Here is a 15,971-nt window from a genome sequence, read left to right as displayed (position 1 = left end):
TCCATCTACCATTTTGCTACTTATTCATATCTTATTTTTCATCTTTTCTTGAAATTGTGTTGCTCTAAAATGTTAATGCCCCACATTTCCATTAGACTATTGTTCTGATGCACTTATAACATAGGCAAGTCTTCAAGCACTAGCTTGTAAATATTTTGGTCTATTAATCCTGACATTCTCTTATTTTTCTCTTTTAAGCCTTTCATGTGTTTAACCTGGGGTGCTACGTCTTATTACATTTTAAACAATCTACACTAAGTTTTAATCAATGAGAGTCCAAACAATTGTAATTAAATTAATATTTTTTACTTTTTAATTTAAAAACAAACAAACAAATACAATTACAGAAAAATAATACTTAGGGAGGGAAATCGATTTATTGGTAAACAATAATTTGTTTTGTTTTTTTTTCAATAATTTTACAAAAACAACAAACTGACATATTGTGACTGCTATTCTAAAAAGAGTTACTTCTATTTTATGTCTCTTTTTTATTCTTTGCATTACTGGAATGTTTACAATCAAAAAGTGCAAAAAGGCAAATAAAAAGGGGGATAAGTCTTTTCAAAATAGCTATAGATATACATAAAAAAGAAACATGAAATTGCTTTCCTCGCTTTGCCCTCATTGACCTACTGTCACATACCGGTTTGTCATTTTTCTTTTTTATCTGTGTAATGTAATGAAAATGACAGTTGTTTTCCCCCAGTATAGTTAGTGGAAGTGAATTTCTCTAAAGGGACTATTGAATGAAATCTAAATCTTATCTAAGATGTATTTGTGTCTCAGTTAGCGCACATGGAGCAAGCGCACCGTCGACTCCAGGGTGAAGTAGATAATCATAAAAACAGTAATCACACCCAAAAAGACCTGCTGGATTATCAAATACAGGTGGATCAGCTGCAGAAGCAGGCTAACCGGCTGACCAAAGAACTTAGTAGCCTTCAGCTAGAATACAACGCAATAAGGTTAGTGGAATTTGAAGTCTGGTTTAAAATTACTCAATGGCACTTGACAGGATGGCTCAACTAAGTTCCATGTTTGTCATTCAGAAAAGAGATGAGCTCTGAGCGTCAACAGGCAGCAGAGCTTCGGGAGAAACTAAGTGATAGCATTCAGAAAAAGCTTGAGCTTGAAGGAGAAAGAGCAGAACAAGAGCTTGAGATACAACACCTCAAAGAACAATTCCAACAGCATCAAGTAAGGTTCTGTTTGACAAATGAAACACTTAGCAGCATCCTAAAGCCACCTCAGATACACTCAGATCTTAGTCCACTGGAGAAGACCAAAGAAAAATCCTTCGATCAGGTAACTGCGTCGTGTTTCCTCCAGCTAATCAGTTTAACATTTCACTTATATTGTGTGTCAACTTGAATCTCAACCATCGCTTCATTTTCATACTCTCGTTAGTCGTTGTGCAGCATACCAAGTGAAAAGACAGAAGAGGCTAAACATTTGAAGCAGGACCTGCAAAGAGTGCAGAGCCTTTTCACCTCTGCTGAACGAGAGCTTCGCTACGAAAAGGAGAAGAATGTGGACCTGAAAAAGCACAACACCCTGCTGGACAATGAAAAGCTCAAGGTTGTTTTTGTATTCTTTGACTCATTAAATATTTTTTATATGTTGGACTTGAATTGTTTTGGGCAAAAATACTTGTAACCAGTGTTTGGTGCGTTACTGGAAATAGAAATTAGTTGGTTATTATTCACTTCCTTTAAAATTTCTTTTGTTGATTTTATTGCTTCCTGCATAAAACACACGCCCTCCCCCCGCTACTAGTGACAGACCACCAACGATGTACATATAAAAATGATGATTTGAGTATTTTATTTTATAGTTGTAAATTGCAGCTCGGATGCAAGTATGGACAGTAGTGAGAATGTTTCCGTTTGACGAAATTCAGCATCCTCGTATTCTGTACTTGAGTCGGCGCCACTGTAATTGTATTTATTTGTACTGCGCCCACACTTGTTATACTTGCTCATGGATTGAGGATTGTTTGTTGTGAAGTGAGCGAAGGAGGAACAGTTAATATTGAGATGAGGTTGTCATTGTTTCAATAAATAGCAGAGTAACACAGCATTTTTTAAGAAGAGTTGAGTTCAACATTTCATTCATTATGCGTTACAATACACTCGTTACCGAGAAAGGAAATTGTGTTCCTTCGTAACATTTTAGTGCCAAGACTGCTGATAACTCACCTCAGCCATAAAGATTATCTTAAGACTTTCCTTGTTGGTAAGCGGCAAAATAGGTACACAAACTGTCAATGCTGCTAATAATCAAACTGCCTCCTTTAGCTTTCTGCAGAACTGAACCAGGCGCAGACCAAGCTGACCCAAATCGAGCAGAACCAACATACACAGATGGCTGTATCAGAACTTCAACAAGAAAAAATCAGGGAGCTAGAGCTTGAGCTTGCACGTAACTCCACCAACCGCACCATTGCCAACAGTCTGCAAGAAGAGTTGCAGGCAGAGAGGGCAAAGGTCTTAACCGCTGATAAAAAGGTCAGTGTTTGGGGAATATAGGCATCTTGTTTTGGGATCTTTGTAATTTGCTTCAAGCATGTTTTTGAAGCGTAAAAGGATGTCAAAATATCTTTAGATAAAAACATACAGACACGAGTATCTTCAAAAAAACAACTTCAGATAAAGACATTTAGAACTCTGAGAAAGACATGCCACACTCAGTTATATATATATATATATATATATATATATATATATATATATATGGATAGTGTAAAGTAACGCTTACTTTAAAGCAGGGATCGTCAACCTTTTTCAAGCTGAGAGCTACTTTTTGTTTTTAATTAACTTGACGGGAATGCAGTTTGATAGGAATTTCTAAAATAACAACTTATCATGTTATTACTATGTTGTTACTATGTTCTTACTAGGCTAATTATTGGAAAAAGGGTCAAATCAACCTCTAAAAATCATTTTACCAGAAAATCACAATGACTCATTATTAGTGAGCTATTTTCAGAACAGGTCCACGGGCACTTCAGTTGTCCTTTAGGGGCACCCTGGTGCCCCTTAAGCAAACTTTGGAGACCCCTGCTTCAAAGTAACTAATGACAACTATATATTTTTTTACTTTCAAACAATACACCACAATTTTGTTCAAATCCAACCTCCCCAAAGGTTGCTATCATACAGAACAATCGCCCCAAAGTAGTTGGGTCATTATTTGATGTATCTATGTTTTACCATGTTTTGTTATTTTTGCAGAAAAAAACGTATTCCACGCAAAATAATGGCTTTTATTTTACCAAACAATTCAAAAATCTGGGTCATTTTGTTCCGAACAAAACAATCCAGAAAGTCAGATCAATTATGGAATTGATCTATTTTGACCTAATTGGAGTTATTTATGACCCAAATGTCATAAGAATGTATGATTTCCGTTATTTGACCTATACTGAGTATACTACAAAACGCTAATAATATTTGTACCCTGTTAGAAGAAAATTGTGCTTATAACCCCTCCTCCTCCTTGTCTCTGAACTCTGACGGTGACACGAAGAGCATGCTGAGAGCATCCATGCGCACTTGGTTGCCAGGCAGACTTTAAGCGGTAGCCAGTTGTTTACTTTTGGGAAACTCTGAGAGCAGCTAAAAGCAGCGCACACTGTATTGCATTTTTGACTACATATCCTGAAACACCTTTGTTACTAGAGACAATATTTTCCCGTTCAGGTACTCCGTAACCCGAAACTCTTGTAAATAGAGGTACCACTGAATACTGGACCAAACCACCCATTTCATGTAAACCGTTGGTTATGCAAGCACCATACTCAACTGCGCTTGCAGAACACAAACGCTATGGAAGAAGTTTGTTTGATCTGTATTTTAATCCCTAAACCATGTAAAGAGCCATATCTGGCTTGCGAGGCATAGACCCCTGCTCTAAAGTATTTCTTCTCATTTGCGGTCACCCTGGTTGGAATAGAGATGATTAATTTTGGCTGTAATTTTGAATTTTACTATACTTTTACCAGTTTTTTAAGTTTTACTAAATTTTTATCTTGTTATTATGAAAACAATCTTAAAAATAGTACTTGAAGTGAGCAGATAATTAGTATCTATAAAGAGCGAAAACAGTAATTATACTGATATGAATGTATGTTACAAGTACCACATCTTTTCACTGTATAAAAGCTAAGATGTTGAACAATGGCATGCTTTTCTTAAAAATATAAAATTTCATGGGGCACTCAAAAAAAGGTCTCACAACACTAGTGTTCCCTGGCACACTGGTCGAAAATCACTGAACTGGACGTTTAAATCATTTCTCTAGAACATATTTTTAACTGCATTTTATCATTTATATGGCATATTAGTTAATGTCATAGTTTATGTTAGCAATTTCTGTCTGGTGTTGTTAGGCGGACACTGCTGCATTGGTTGTTATATTAATTTGTTCAAAATGGCAGATTGTGGAGCTCCAGCAACAGCTGAAGACGGCACAACACCAGTTGCGCATGGAAGAAGCTCGATCCATTGAGAGCAGCCGCCTGGAACGGGACAGCAGAGATCTAGCTGACACCATATCCTCTTTGCGAGCCCAACAGCAGGAGGAACATATCAAAAGGTTCAAACAAAGTATAAGAATGTTTGACTTTCTCTGGTAACATCAGGGGGCGGCTGTGGCTCAGGAGGTAGAAAGCTCCTCTTGGGATCAAGAGATCGCAGTTCGAATCCCGGCTCCCCCGTGTTACATGTCGAAGTGTCCTTGGGTAAGACACTGAACCCCTAATGCCCCCAATAAGCAGGTTAGCGCCTGACATGGCTGCACGGCCACTATTGGGAAATGTGAAGCATACTGTAAAGCGCTTTGGGAAGTCTTGACTTGAAAAGCGCTATATAAATGCAGATCATTTCATTTCATTTCATCATCATTAAGAGTTCACGGTTCACGAATCCCATAACCACCAGGGTTTTCAGGACACCACTTCCTGTAGTGTGTCTTGGGTAATTACAGCCTGGCGGTGCCCAACCCTCTCCAGGCCGTTTATTTGGGTAGGTAAAGTGAAGCATGGTGTTGGGAATGTCATGGTTTGAGGCTGAATGAGTGCAACTGGAGTTGGGAAGTTGCATTGAGAAAAACATGTACTGCGAAATACTAGAAAAGAGAATGATCCCCAGACCTAGATCACATATAAACTGACCCCCTAAAATAGCCCACTACTTAAAGAAAGAGAGGAAAATGTATACATCCACCTGTGGAAGCATATTTCTTGGCTTGTGCAATCTTGAGAGCTCGCCAATGAACACTTAGCTGAGGCACTTCATGTCCATTTTGTCTCTTGTCTTCAAACCACTCAGTGATCGTCATTTCTGGGTACTGTCCATATTTCCATCTGCTGTTCACATGTTTGTTCTTACGTGCAATTTCCAACAATGTATACTTTTTCCATCATCTGACTTTTGTTTTCATCTACACCAACCTTTTTGCCGCTTCCAGGTTGCTTATTTCTTCAGTGGCCTTTATAACCTTTTGGCTTGAAGTCAGCAGTATAGGACAGTGGGTTTTTTTCTACAGGCATGGCATATTTTAAAAATAGAATTATCAAAATTCAGCACACTTTTACCATGAATTCTGTGGCTTCATGCTCTTGTTTTCCCATCGGTTTCCTGTTCAATTATTGTTCTGATATAAGCCACACACCTCTCCTACACGCTGGCTGTTTTAATAAGACTGACACACAATAAATATATGTATCGCGGGAAATTCGAGTAAAGCAGCGTCAATCACGTTGGTGACATGCATCTGGGCTCCAGAAGAGAATGTGAATTAACCCTTTCTGCCCTGCTACGTGAATGAGATGTTGAGTGATCGATTTTTTTTTTTCCATTATCAACAGCAAATCAAGTGACCTCATTTTCAATTTTTTAGGAAGCTCTTGGAGCAACATGAAGAGGAACTCCAACACCAGGTACGTTCCCTGAGATTGAAGGAGGCTTCCCTCACCAGGAACAATGCTGAACTTGGACAGCGTGTTCAACAGATGGAGGTAGAACTTGAAAAGGCCCATGAGGAGGTATAGAATATCAAAAGGATCTTTATTATGTATTTATTTTCGAATGGTCCATGTACCCTGATGAAGAATCAAATTAATATTAACTTGTTTCTCTTTCAGATAAGAGATGACCACATTTCCTGTCGCAGACTGAAGGATGATTTAGTGGCCAGTCAGGTTGAATGTGACAGACTGCAGGGAGAGCTCAAGCAGACTTTTTTGCAACTGAATACATATGTCAGGTGAGACCAAAATTTTTGTCCAGGGATTGCAAAAGTGTTCATTTTCTGCCAGATTTTAGAATTGGTCTAACTGACACGTCAAAAGACATTTCCTCGTGTTAATAGTTTAATTTTAACTTCAACTAGGAAGTACAATGAAAAACAGAGTAAAAACAAGACGAAACTACATCAGGCCAAGCAGGTGTTTCTCCAAGCCACTGCACAGCGGGACAACACCATCCAGAAACTGGAGAATGACTTGGCGCTGGCTGCCAGTCTTTCAAACAAGGTCAGGTGTTATGCCAACACACGTCACCATCTCTCAGGATTGATTATTACTTAAAAAATTAAAAGCAGGGAATCACTGACTTGAGTAATTAAATTGTTAAGCCGAAAACGACAGTGTTTTCTTCGGTTTTGGACAAAAGAAAAAATATGATTTGAGATGACTCATGTTTAAGGTGAGGCAAGCCATGCCAAGCTTGCTTTTCTCCGAGTGGAGTTTGTGCATGACGTGACTTTTTATTTTTCATTTAGCCCGCAAGGAAGGAGATGGAGGTCAAAGAACTTTGCCTGGATTTTACCTGCAAGCCATTTTCTCAAAAGTTCGGGTTTCCCCATGCTCTCACGTTTTTGTTAAACGCTAGCCAGACTTTAGCTAATGTTTGCAGGCTAACACTACAGAAGTACCTTACCACTTTAAAAACAGATACGTTGTGTGTGTGTATGACATTCGGTATGTTTCTGTAGGGTAAATCCCTTTGCTACAAACACAAGCAATTTGCGGACTAGAGAACCTTTTTTTGTTAAAGCTCCAGTACCTTAGGAGGAACTCACGTAGCAAAGTCCAATCACACGTGTCCGGTAGTTGATACGTTACAGGGTATTCAAAAGGTGGCAGCAGAGTTCACTTTGCCCTCTTTTCCTGAACTCAGAGCCCCGAGCAGTCTTGCTTGCCCACCGGCTTCCTATGCTTCTCTCTCCCTTGCTCGACCACCACGCCGGAGTCTCACTAAAGAGAGAGAGCCCAGACTTGCCTGAATCCAACTGTGTCCTCTTATATTAATAACAAGCACAATTTTCACAACTGCCGTTTTCATGCTGGGTTCGTTTAATTCGAACACGCCATAGAAAATTTTACTAATTATTCCCTTCGTTGATTACTTTAACCCCAAAAAAACACTACGAAAAGCCTGTACCTTCTTATCAATATTAATGATCTAACAAATTGATTAAAAAATGATTGGGTTTTGCCAGAATATAAGACTGATCTAAAAATTCAACTTTGAATTTGAGATTTCTGCTGAAAAACTAATTCTTGTGGTAGTCCTCTTGCATCCTCTGTTGCTTAATTCAATAACTGCAAAACAGACGTCTCTTCCCAGATATTACACACACATATTAAAGTAAAATGAGCTGGCACCTAGCTATGTACAGCATTAGTTTAAGTTACTACCATTGTTATATTACTTTGGTAGTTAGTGTGGCACTTTTTTTGCATTACACAGCACCGACTACTGTACCATCATCACCAATTCCCTTCTACTCCTGTTTTATTGTCACTATTCATGCTATTGTCCATAAAAAGCTAAAATTCCCCAATATACAGTATGTACTTTATAATGAGCAAGATTGTGTAGAAGAGCAGCTACAAGCTATTTATTTTTCATTATTAGCCTGCCACCTTAGTATAAGTAAAATGAACTTCCTTGTGTGATGTGCATTTTAGATCCCTTTACTTCTTCTCTTCCACGTTGTTGTCTGTTAGGATATTTTTAAGCATGTATTTGTGTTTCTGTTCTCTTACAAAGATTTTGTAAATAAAACACTTATAATTAGCATGTAGTAATTTCCATGTCAGTTATTTATCATTTCATATTGTATTTCTTTTAGCAAATCAGTGCACAATGAAAATTTGATGTAATGTTTTTTAAGGTGTTTCAGTTTCTGTTTTCAGACAAGTTTTTTGAATATTCAGTTTTTCGTTTTGCCCAAAATTTTCATTTAGGTGCATCCCTAAATTCTGCTGTCCCCAAAAAATAACTTGCAGGCGCAGGAGAGCATTAGAAACATGATGGAGGAAAACGAGAAGCTTCATGGAGAGAAAAGAAGGCTCTTGCTGAAGATTAGTGAGGCAGAGGAAGTGGGCAGCAATGGAATGAGAGCTGCATCAACCGTCCAACACAGGTATTTTTCTCACCTTTTAACAACAAGAGCATGTTGACTGTCTTGGCTAAGGACCTTGCTTCATTTATGGGAATCAGTCAATTAAGTAACGTATTTAATGATGGATAACGCACACCCCTAATTTTTGATTAAAAATCGGTAGAACATTTTGTTTCACTTTTTCTTTGTTCAGACTAAGCATGGGAAGCGCCAAATGTTGATTAATAAGAGCGGCCATGATAAAAATAAGTTATTGACCATGTAAATTATGAACACAGTAGCAAAAAGAATGACAATATTTATCTAATGTCCTTCCAAGTCCGATTCATTATCTGATACAATAATATAATAATATGGACAGAGTGCAGTAAACTCTGTCCAGAAAATCAGTGAGGATCTCTGAATGATTCAATGTTGATCTAAATGACTAACGATGATAAAATGGAATCCACCTGTGTGTAATCAAGTCTCTGTATAAATGCACCTGCACTGTGATAGTCTCAGAGGTCTGTTTTAAGCGCAGAGAACATCATGAAGACTAAGAAACACACCTGGCAGGTCCTAGATACTGTCGTGGAGAAGTTTAAAGCTGGATTTGGATACCAAAAGATTTCGCAAGCTTTAAACATCCCAACGAGCACTGTGCAAGCAATAATATTGAAACGGAAGGAGTATCAGACCACTGTAAATCTACCAAGATCAGGCCGTCCCCCTAAACTTTCAGCTCATACAAGGAGAAAACTGATCAGAGATGCAGTCAAGAGGCCCACAATCAGTCTGGATAAACTGCAGAGGTCTACAGCTGAGGTGGGAGAATCTGTCCATAAGAGAACAATCAGTCGTATACTGCACAGATCTGGCCTTTATGGAAGAGTTGCAAGAAGGAAGCCATTTCTTAAAGATATCCATAAAAAGTGTCATTTAAAGCTTGCCACAAGCCACCTGGGGGACACACCAAACATGTGGAAAAAGGTGCTCTGGTCAGATGAGACCAAAATCAAACTTTTTGGCAACAATGCAAGACGTTATGATTGGCGTAAAAGCAGCACAGCTCATCACCCTCAACACACCATCCCCACAGTCAAACATGGTGGTGGCAGCATCATGGTTTTGGCCTGATTTTCTTCAGCAGGGACAGGGAAGATGGTTAAAATAGATGGGAAAATGGATAATTATGACTGATCAATCATTGCGCAAATTCATTAAATATACTTCTGTAAGACTTTGTGTATGATGCACACCCCAACTCTTGATTATTTTTCCGTTTGAGTTCATTCGGTAAACTAAAATGTGCATTATACACATAGAAACATATTAGTTGTAGTTTTTGAAGCCAAAATTGGAAAATGGTGTGTGTCTCTCTTAGGGTGCTCGTCTTAGAGGCTGAAAACGAGCGACTACAGGATCAAACTCTGACACTGTCCAATCAGGTCAGTTCCTTGGAACGTGCCTTGAGGAATGCAAAGTCCCTCAACAGTGATAAGGTAACACACACACACACACAAATGCAGAATAATTCTAAAGCTCAGTCATTGAATGATTACTCTGAGAGTGAGGTCTCGCTACTTTTCAGCAGTGTTGGGCACATTACTGAAAAAAAAAACCAACGTAATTATTTACTGTTTCTAGTTACTTCATTTCAAAAGCAATTCAGTTACCCTTTGGATCATTGATCTGAAAAGGTAACTATCTAGTTACAAATTACTATACATACTCTCATAGAAGCTGAGCCCCCTAAAACTGCCTTACACTAGTACTTATAATTAAAAAATGGGGGGAAAACATGCCTTTATATTTTTGGGCTTATGCATTCTTGGGAGCTTGCAAATGAACACTTAGTTGAGACACTCCATATCAATTATGTCTCTTGGCTTCAAACCACTCTTCAGATCTTCATTTCTGGGTACTGTCCAAGACATTTTTTTTTCTCCAGGTATTGTGTATTGCAAAAATAATTTTATGAATAAAAAGACCAAAATTCATTATACTTTTACTGTAAATGTTGTGTTCACGTTTGCCTGTCAGATTTCCTGTTGGTTTATTGTTCCTATATAAGTTTTGCCTACCATTCACTACTTGAGACACACCACACCAAATATGCGAGGGTTGGGTAGGGTTACTTTAACTGGATTACTTTCAATTACTTTTGGATTACTCCAATACCAAATATTCTAATAAAAGACAAAAGAAACCAAATATGGATAAAATCATGACTCACAACATGTGGTAAGCTTTCTCTCCTGGCTTTGATCTCTTTGATCTCCCGCAAAACTAAGATAAAATTCGACAGAAACAAAATAAAAATAAATCCAAACAGCTTGCCAACATCATTTTTGCTGTTCCATGTATTCAGTTACTCCCCAAGCCTGCAAAAAAATTTAGTAATTTTATTCATATTTAGTTTCTTTTGTCTTTTATTAGCATACAGTATTTAGTGTTGGATTAATCCAAAAGTAATTGAAAGTATTCAAGTTAAAGTAACCCTACCCAACCCTGTATACGAGTATACAATAGAGGAAGAATATCTCCCTGAGGAGAATTTCAGCCTCATTTTACTCTGTGCTTGTCACAGTGCCACCACAACTGTACTCATTTGTACTTTGTAAATAAATATAAACATGCCCACCCTTTAAGTGATTTTGGCAGATCAAGGGTTGTATGTAATGACGTGAGTGATGCAGGAGTTCTGAGCAATAAGTCCACACCATAATTCATCATCTGTATTTAATAAGGAGCAGATAAACGCAGTCATGCACCAGTTAGCTACAACAGTATAATGAGACATAGTACTCGTTACCGTGAAAAGAATAGCGTTCCAGGAATGCTTTAGTCCCAATGCTGTTTTTTATCATGTCCCTCTTCTGCTCAAAAATATTTTTACTCAATAATGATCTCAATTAAACAGAACCCCAAGAAGATTCTTTGTGAAAGCATCATGCAAACGTCAAATATGAGGTATGATACTGAAATTAGTGAAACCCTTTTTACAATTTCCCCCTTTCTTTCTCAAGATGTAATATACGCTGTCTTGTATTTGTGTCCACTAGCTTCACATCCAGTTCCTTAGACCCTTGGGAGTTATTGGAAGCGATGCCAAGCACGCGAGCATCCGTCTCTGTGCAGCAGCCATTAGAACAAGGTTACCTGAACCTTGTTTCACCGCTGTTTCCTCCTGAACCTTCCCTAGGGAGTCCAAACAGCTGTGACGATCCGTGAGAGGTAGCAGAACCTGATGAGGAAAGGGCAAAAAGGGTCAATTATAAGTGGAATCAAAATGACAAAAATTCAACTACTAACAATAGTAAAAAAAGTATATTATTACCGTAAATTCTGGGCTACTGAGCGCACTTGATTAAAAGGCGCATCCCTAAAGGTGGTGTGCCTCATTTGAGGTGTCCTCAAAAAGTTGAGGTAGAATGTTTTTTTCTATTATGTGTTAACAAGAGTGATTTCATGGTCTTCCCTGGGTTTTTTTTTTGTTTTTGTTTTTTTTGTTAGTGTAGCCTAAAAACGTCAAAGTAAGAAAATAAGTGATTCAAATTCAGTCCAACCACGAACAACCCCCCCCCCCCCCCAAAAAAAAAAAAAAAGATTCAACAAGAACAGTTTATTAGTCCTTGAGGAATTAATTGACTGACTGAAATAATGTTGGCCTACACATCCACTTATTTCTCCTCTAAAAGGGTCATGATTGTGACCACAGTGGTTCTTATTTAGAGCACGTGTGTTGTGGAAAAGAGCAGCTCACCGTTTTCTTCGGTGCCACCATGGGGAAAAAAAAGAACATTTGGCGGATTATTCAAAGCTGCAGTGTTAAAAATGTAGCAAAAACATAGTGGCTTGTAGTCCAGAATTTAGGTTGTAGTATATAATACTATTGAAAATGCTAGTAATCATAATAATAAAATAATAATCACGATGACAATAAGATACGATAACAGTATACCCACAAATGACTTCCACTTGTTGAAAATGGGTATTCCAAGATGGGAATACATCAGGCCACTAAATGTTGAATTTCCGTCTGACCGCACTTTATAAAAATGACTGTATGTTTACATTTTAGAATTGAATCGGATGTTTATGTTTTGTACTGTTTTTTTCCCCCTGTAATTTTGTGATATTTTGCCAGTGTTACAATTAACGTTGCGAGAATTTTTTCTCCTGAAGTTTTTTTATGCCATAAGCACCAAGCAACCACAACAACATAACACAATGCTAGCAAATACTTTGCTTTTACTATTATAGGTTGCATGTATATTCAATCGGTACCATATTTTTTAAGACTTTTAACATTACTGAAAAAAAGTGTTCTTTCACTGAAATATATTTGCTCATCTGTTTTTTCATTATTTGACCATACAACTTAAAGTGACAGTGTGTATTAACCAGAGCCTCCTTGCAGTCAAATTATCTAAATTGTATTAATAAAAACAATACTGATTTAAACAACAGGCAACTATATTAACTATTATATAAACATGCTTTGTTTTTAAAAATTCGTTGAGAAGTACAAAGTTCTCAAAAAATTGTATTCATTTCACATAACATTAGGCTCACCTAAAGGGGACTGACATGATTGTCTTCCATCTTGCTGCTAAGGGTACGACAAAAATCGAAAAACCTTGTGTTAGGCTTTGAAATAAAATAAGAAAATACTGCATTTTTGGCTGCTTTGAGTATCCATAGTTTGTGTTCTCCTTTGTGCTTTATAGCACTTATTTTAGGTTGCACTACGCAAAAACAGCTACATCTAGTGGTCAAATATTACACCCTTTTAGTTTCAATAAAAACAAAAAAAATGCTTGAAAATATTTTTTTCTCAGATCTTTGTTTTTGACCTTGTTAATGAAAATGTTCAGATATTTTTGCTTATTTTATGGATATTTTTTTCTTTTTTTATAAACGAATAATATTTTAGTTACATGATATTTGGAGATACATTTGATACTTTTAAGTAGAATTCTTCAAATACACTGAAATAAAGGAAAATATTATATACAATTATGAATTTATTGGTGCATTTTGTAGAGCAAAAATATTCTAAAATCTCAAAATATTAATAAATACAGGAACGTACATATTTTTGTTTTATTTTATCATTTATGATTTTATTTTTCTTAAAAAATAAAATACTTGCAAATGGAACAAGAACATTCTAGTTGAAATTATTTTACAGAAAATTCTTTTCTAGAATGCACGTTTTGCAGTCTCAGTAGTTAAATTTTCACCAGTCCTGAAACAAATGTACTGTTTTGGAGTACAAGGCACTTTTTGTTACCTGGCGCAGGCGCTCAATCTTGAGATAATCATTTACTGCCTGTTTTCAATCTAATAATACATTCAGAATATTTAACTCTTTATATTGCACAAGTGACCATAATGTTGTATCTGTTTTTTACCACTGCTGTTGCCACCGAAAGGGAGAGTGTGTAATTTAGTGTCTCCGAGTGGTACTAAAAAAAACCTTCATTCAGTAAAAAAAACATTGGTTGTGATAGTTCATGCATTTTTGCCGAGTATTCAAATCAATGTTAATTTTTATATTCTTAGGCCGAGAAATTTGTATTACTTTTACTTAGCGGAATCCATACCTAGTAGTCACCGCCATGTTTGCCTGGCATCTTGTTGCTATTCTGTGCTCTTTTGGCACTGGTTTTTGTTCACATTAGACAATACAGTGTCATCTAGTGGTCAAATATTACACAATGTACCTTAAGTATTATTTACGTTTTTAATGTATTTTTTAATGTTTATATATATATATATATATATATATATATAAAATTTGAAGGATAATTTATTTCATTTTAAATTTTTTTTTGTACCAACAAATGAAAGATTTATTCTTTAAATGTGCCAAAACGACAAGGTGTGATTTTGTCTTTCTGCTGTGTGATGTTTTTGATAGAAATGTGCATTTAACTCAACATAATTTCTATATATATTTTAAAAAAAATGTACTTTATGACACTCGAACCTAGTATTTTTCAAATAAATATTTTTATATACAAATTTGTTTCTGCATTTTGATCTGCATGTCGTAGGTCGCCATTTTAAGCAACACAAGTGAAATATCTTAAGTCTCCTTATTAAACAAGAGGGAGAGGAAAAATAAACATTTTAAGTTTGAAAACATGGTTTAACATTTCGGTCTTGTTTGTGCATATTTAGTGATCTAAAAGCTGTATTCGAAGCCACAATGCAAAACCAGAATGTTTATTTCCCAAAAAGAAAGGGGGTCAAACAGTTATACATATTACAGCTCCATGCAGGAGGGAACAAGGGGGAAAAAAAATCAATACAGGACTCAATACTTGAAAACACAATACAAAATAATGGACATGAAAGGGGATACAGTAAAGGCTTACATGTAAAATAACCAATATCAAAGATTAGAGCATACAAAGGTAATATGTTTCCCCCGCTAATGTGTTTTTATGAAATTGTTCAAAATAGACATTGAGTAAAACGTACAGTACAGGAACATTCTGCCTATCATCTCCACAGTTAAGTCTGTTAATGGCATAAATGTCAAGTTACCCAGGACAGTGACTTGACTGCACTCCGACTCTTTAAAAAAACATATTTACCATTGCTTTTATAGAGTTTGGTAGTCCCCCTCAAACATGATGCTTTATCGGGGCAGCTATCCAAAAGTGGCACCATGAAACAGCGTACCTCATTAGTACCATCAAGCAGTTTAGTAGTACAAAGGAAACATGACAAATAATACTGCCTCCAGTCAAAATACTACTAAAATACTCAAGAAATGACAGTTGCCTATATTGGCATGTAAAATGCATTTGGTAAGTGCCCTATAGTAATGCACCCAAGAAGTAGATCGCCTCGTACGGTAATCAATAGTCCAGGGGTTGGGAATATTTTTCACCCCAAAAGCCGTGAAAGCAAATTTTTGGGAGCCACACCAACGCCAAAACACACTCTCCCAATAAAGGCCAATTCGTCACCACATTTTATCTCACTTAGTGTTATTTGATCAAATCTTTGAAATAATAATTATTATCAAAGAATAATAAATAATAATTATTATTTCATAGGTGCTTAACTTGTTTGGGCATTTGGGTTGGCCATGGTCTAAAAAGTTTTGTGTGTGTTTTTTGCTACTTTTCTCCTTTTCTTTTCTTTGTTTTTGTATGCGTTTGTCTTGCTGTCGGTCACCCCACTCGAGGGATATGACCAGGGTAGATGGATAGATTTTATCTAACATCACACGGTGAAATAAAATGTGCTGAATAATTAGCTTTTGGCAAGAAAGCCGGTTTGGCAGTTTTGTTGAACTTTGTATGGTTTGGCTCTCTCAAAATCTTTTTGTTTTTGTGACAGTGGGTAAAAAAGGTTGCTTTGGGTACTTGGCCGGCGTTTTCAGGTGGTTACAGTTTGTTCTTTGGGTTTTCATAATTACATTATTATTACTACATTTCATTACATGTTTAATGAGCTTCTTTATAGAGGACGTAGAGACGAAACGGGGTCTGTTGATGTAACACTGACTCTAAACGCTAGAGGACACTGTGTCAAATATATTCTGGGCT

At 36.7% G+C, this 15,971-nt stretch overlaps 1 protein-coding gene across 1 annotated transcript in view; it reads left to right on the top strand.

Moving 5' to 3' along the window:
• Nucleotides 1-14,112, top strand: part of ccdc30 (coiled-coil domain containing 30) — a 29,847-nt gene extending 15,735 nt beyond the window's left edge. Inside the window, exons 14-25 of the mRNA XM_088332091.1 lie at nt 790-968; nt 1,053-1,308; nt 1,411-1,581; nt 2,301-2,510; nt 4,442-4,599; nt 5,905-6,049; nt 6,149-6,270; nt 6,397-6,538; nt 8,300-8,436; nt 9,782-9,899; nt 11,321-11,370; nt 11,463-14,112. Coding sequence (XP_088188217.1) covers nt 790-968; nt 1,053-1,308; nt 1,411-1,581; nt 2,301-2,510; nt 4,442-4,599; nt 5,905-6,049; nt 6,149-6,270; nt 6,397-6,538; nt 8,300-8,436; nt 9,782-9,899; nt 11,321-11,370; nt 11,463-11,631 — 1,857 coding nt within the window. The 3' untranslated portion in view covers nt 11,632-14,112. The remainder of the gene's footprint in view (nt 1-789; nt 969-1,052; nt 1,309-1,410; nt 1,582-2,300; nt 2,511-4,441; nt 4,600-5,904; nt 6,050-6,148; nt 6,271-6,396; nt 6,539-8,299; nt 8,437-9,781; nt 9,900-11,320; nt 11,371-11,462) is intronic.
• The last annotated feature ends 1,859 nt before the right edge of the window (nt 14,113-15,971 follow it).

This window comes from Urocampus carinirostris, chromosome 3, assembly GCF_059441175.1.
Source record: "Urocampus carinirostris isolate Australia breed hairy pipefish chromosome 3, RoL_Ucar_1.0, whole genome shotgun sequence".
NCBI lineage: Eukaryota > Metazoa > Chordata > Actinopteri > Syngnathiformes > Syngnathidae > Urocampus > Urocampus carinirostris.
This window is presented reverse-complemented; position numbering and strand designations above follow the sequence as displayed.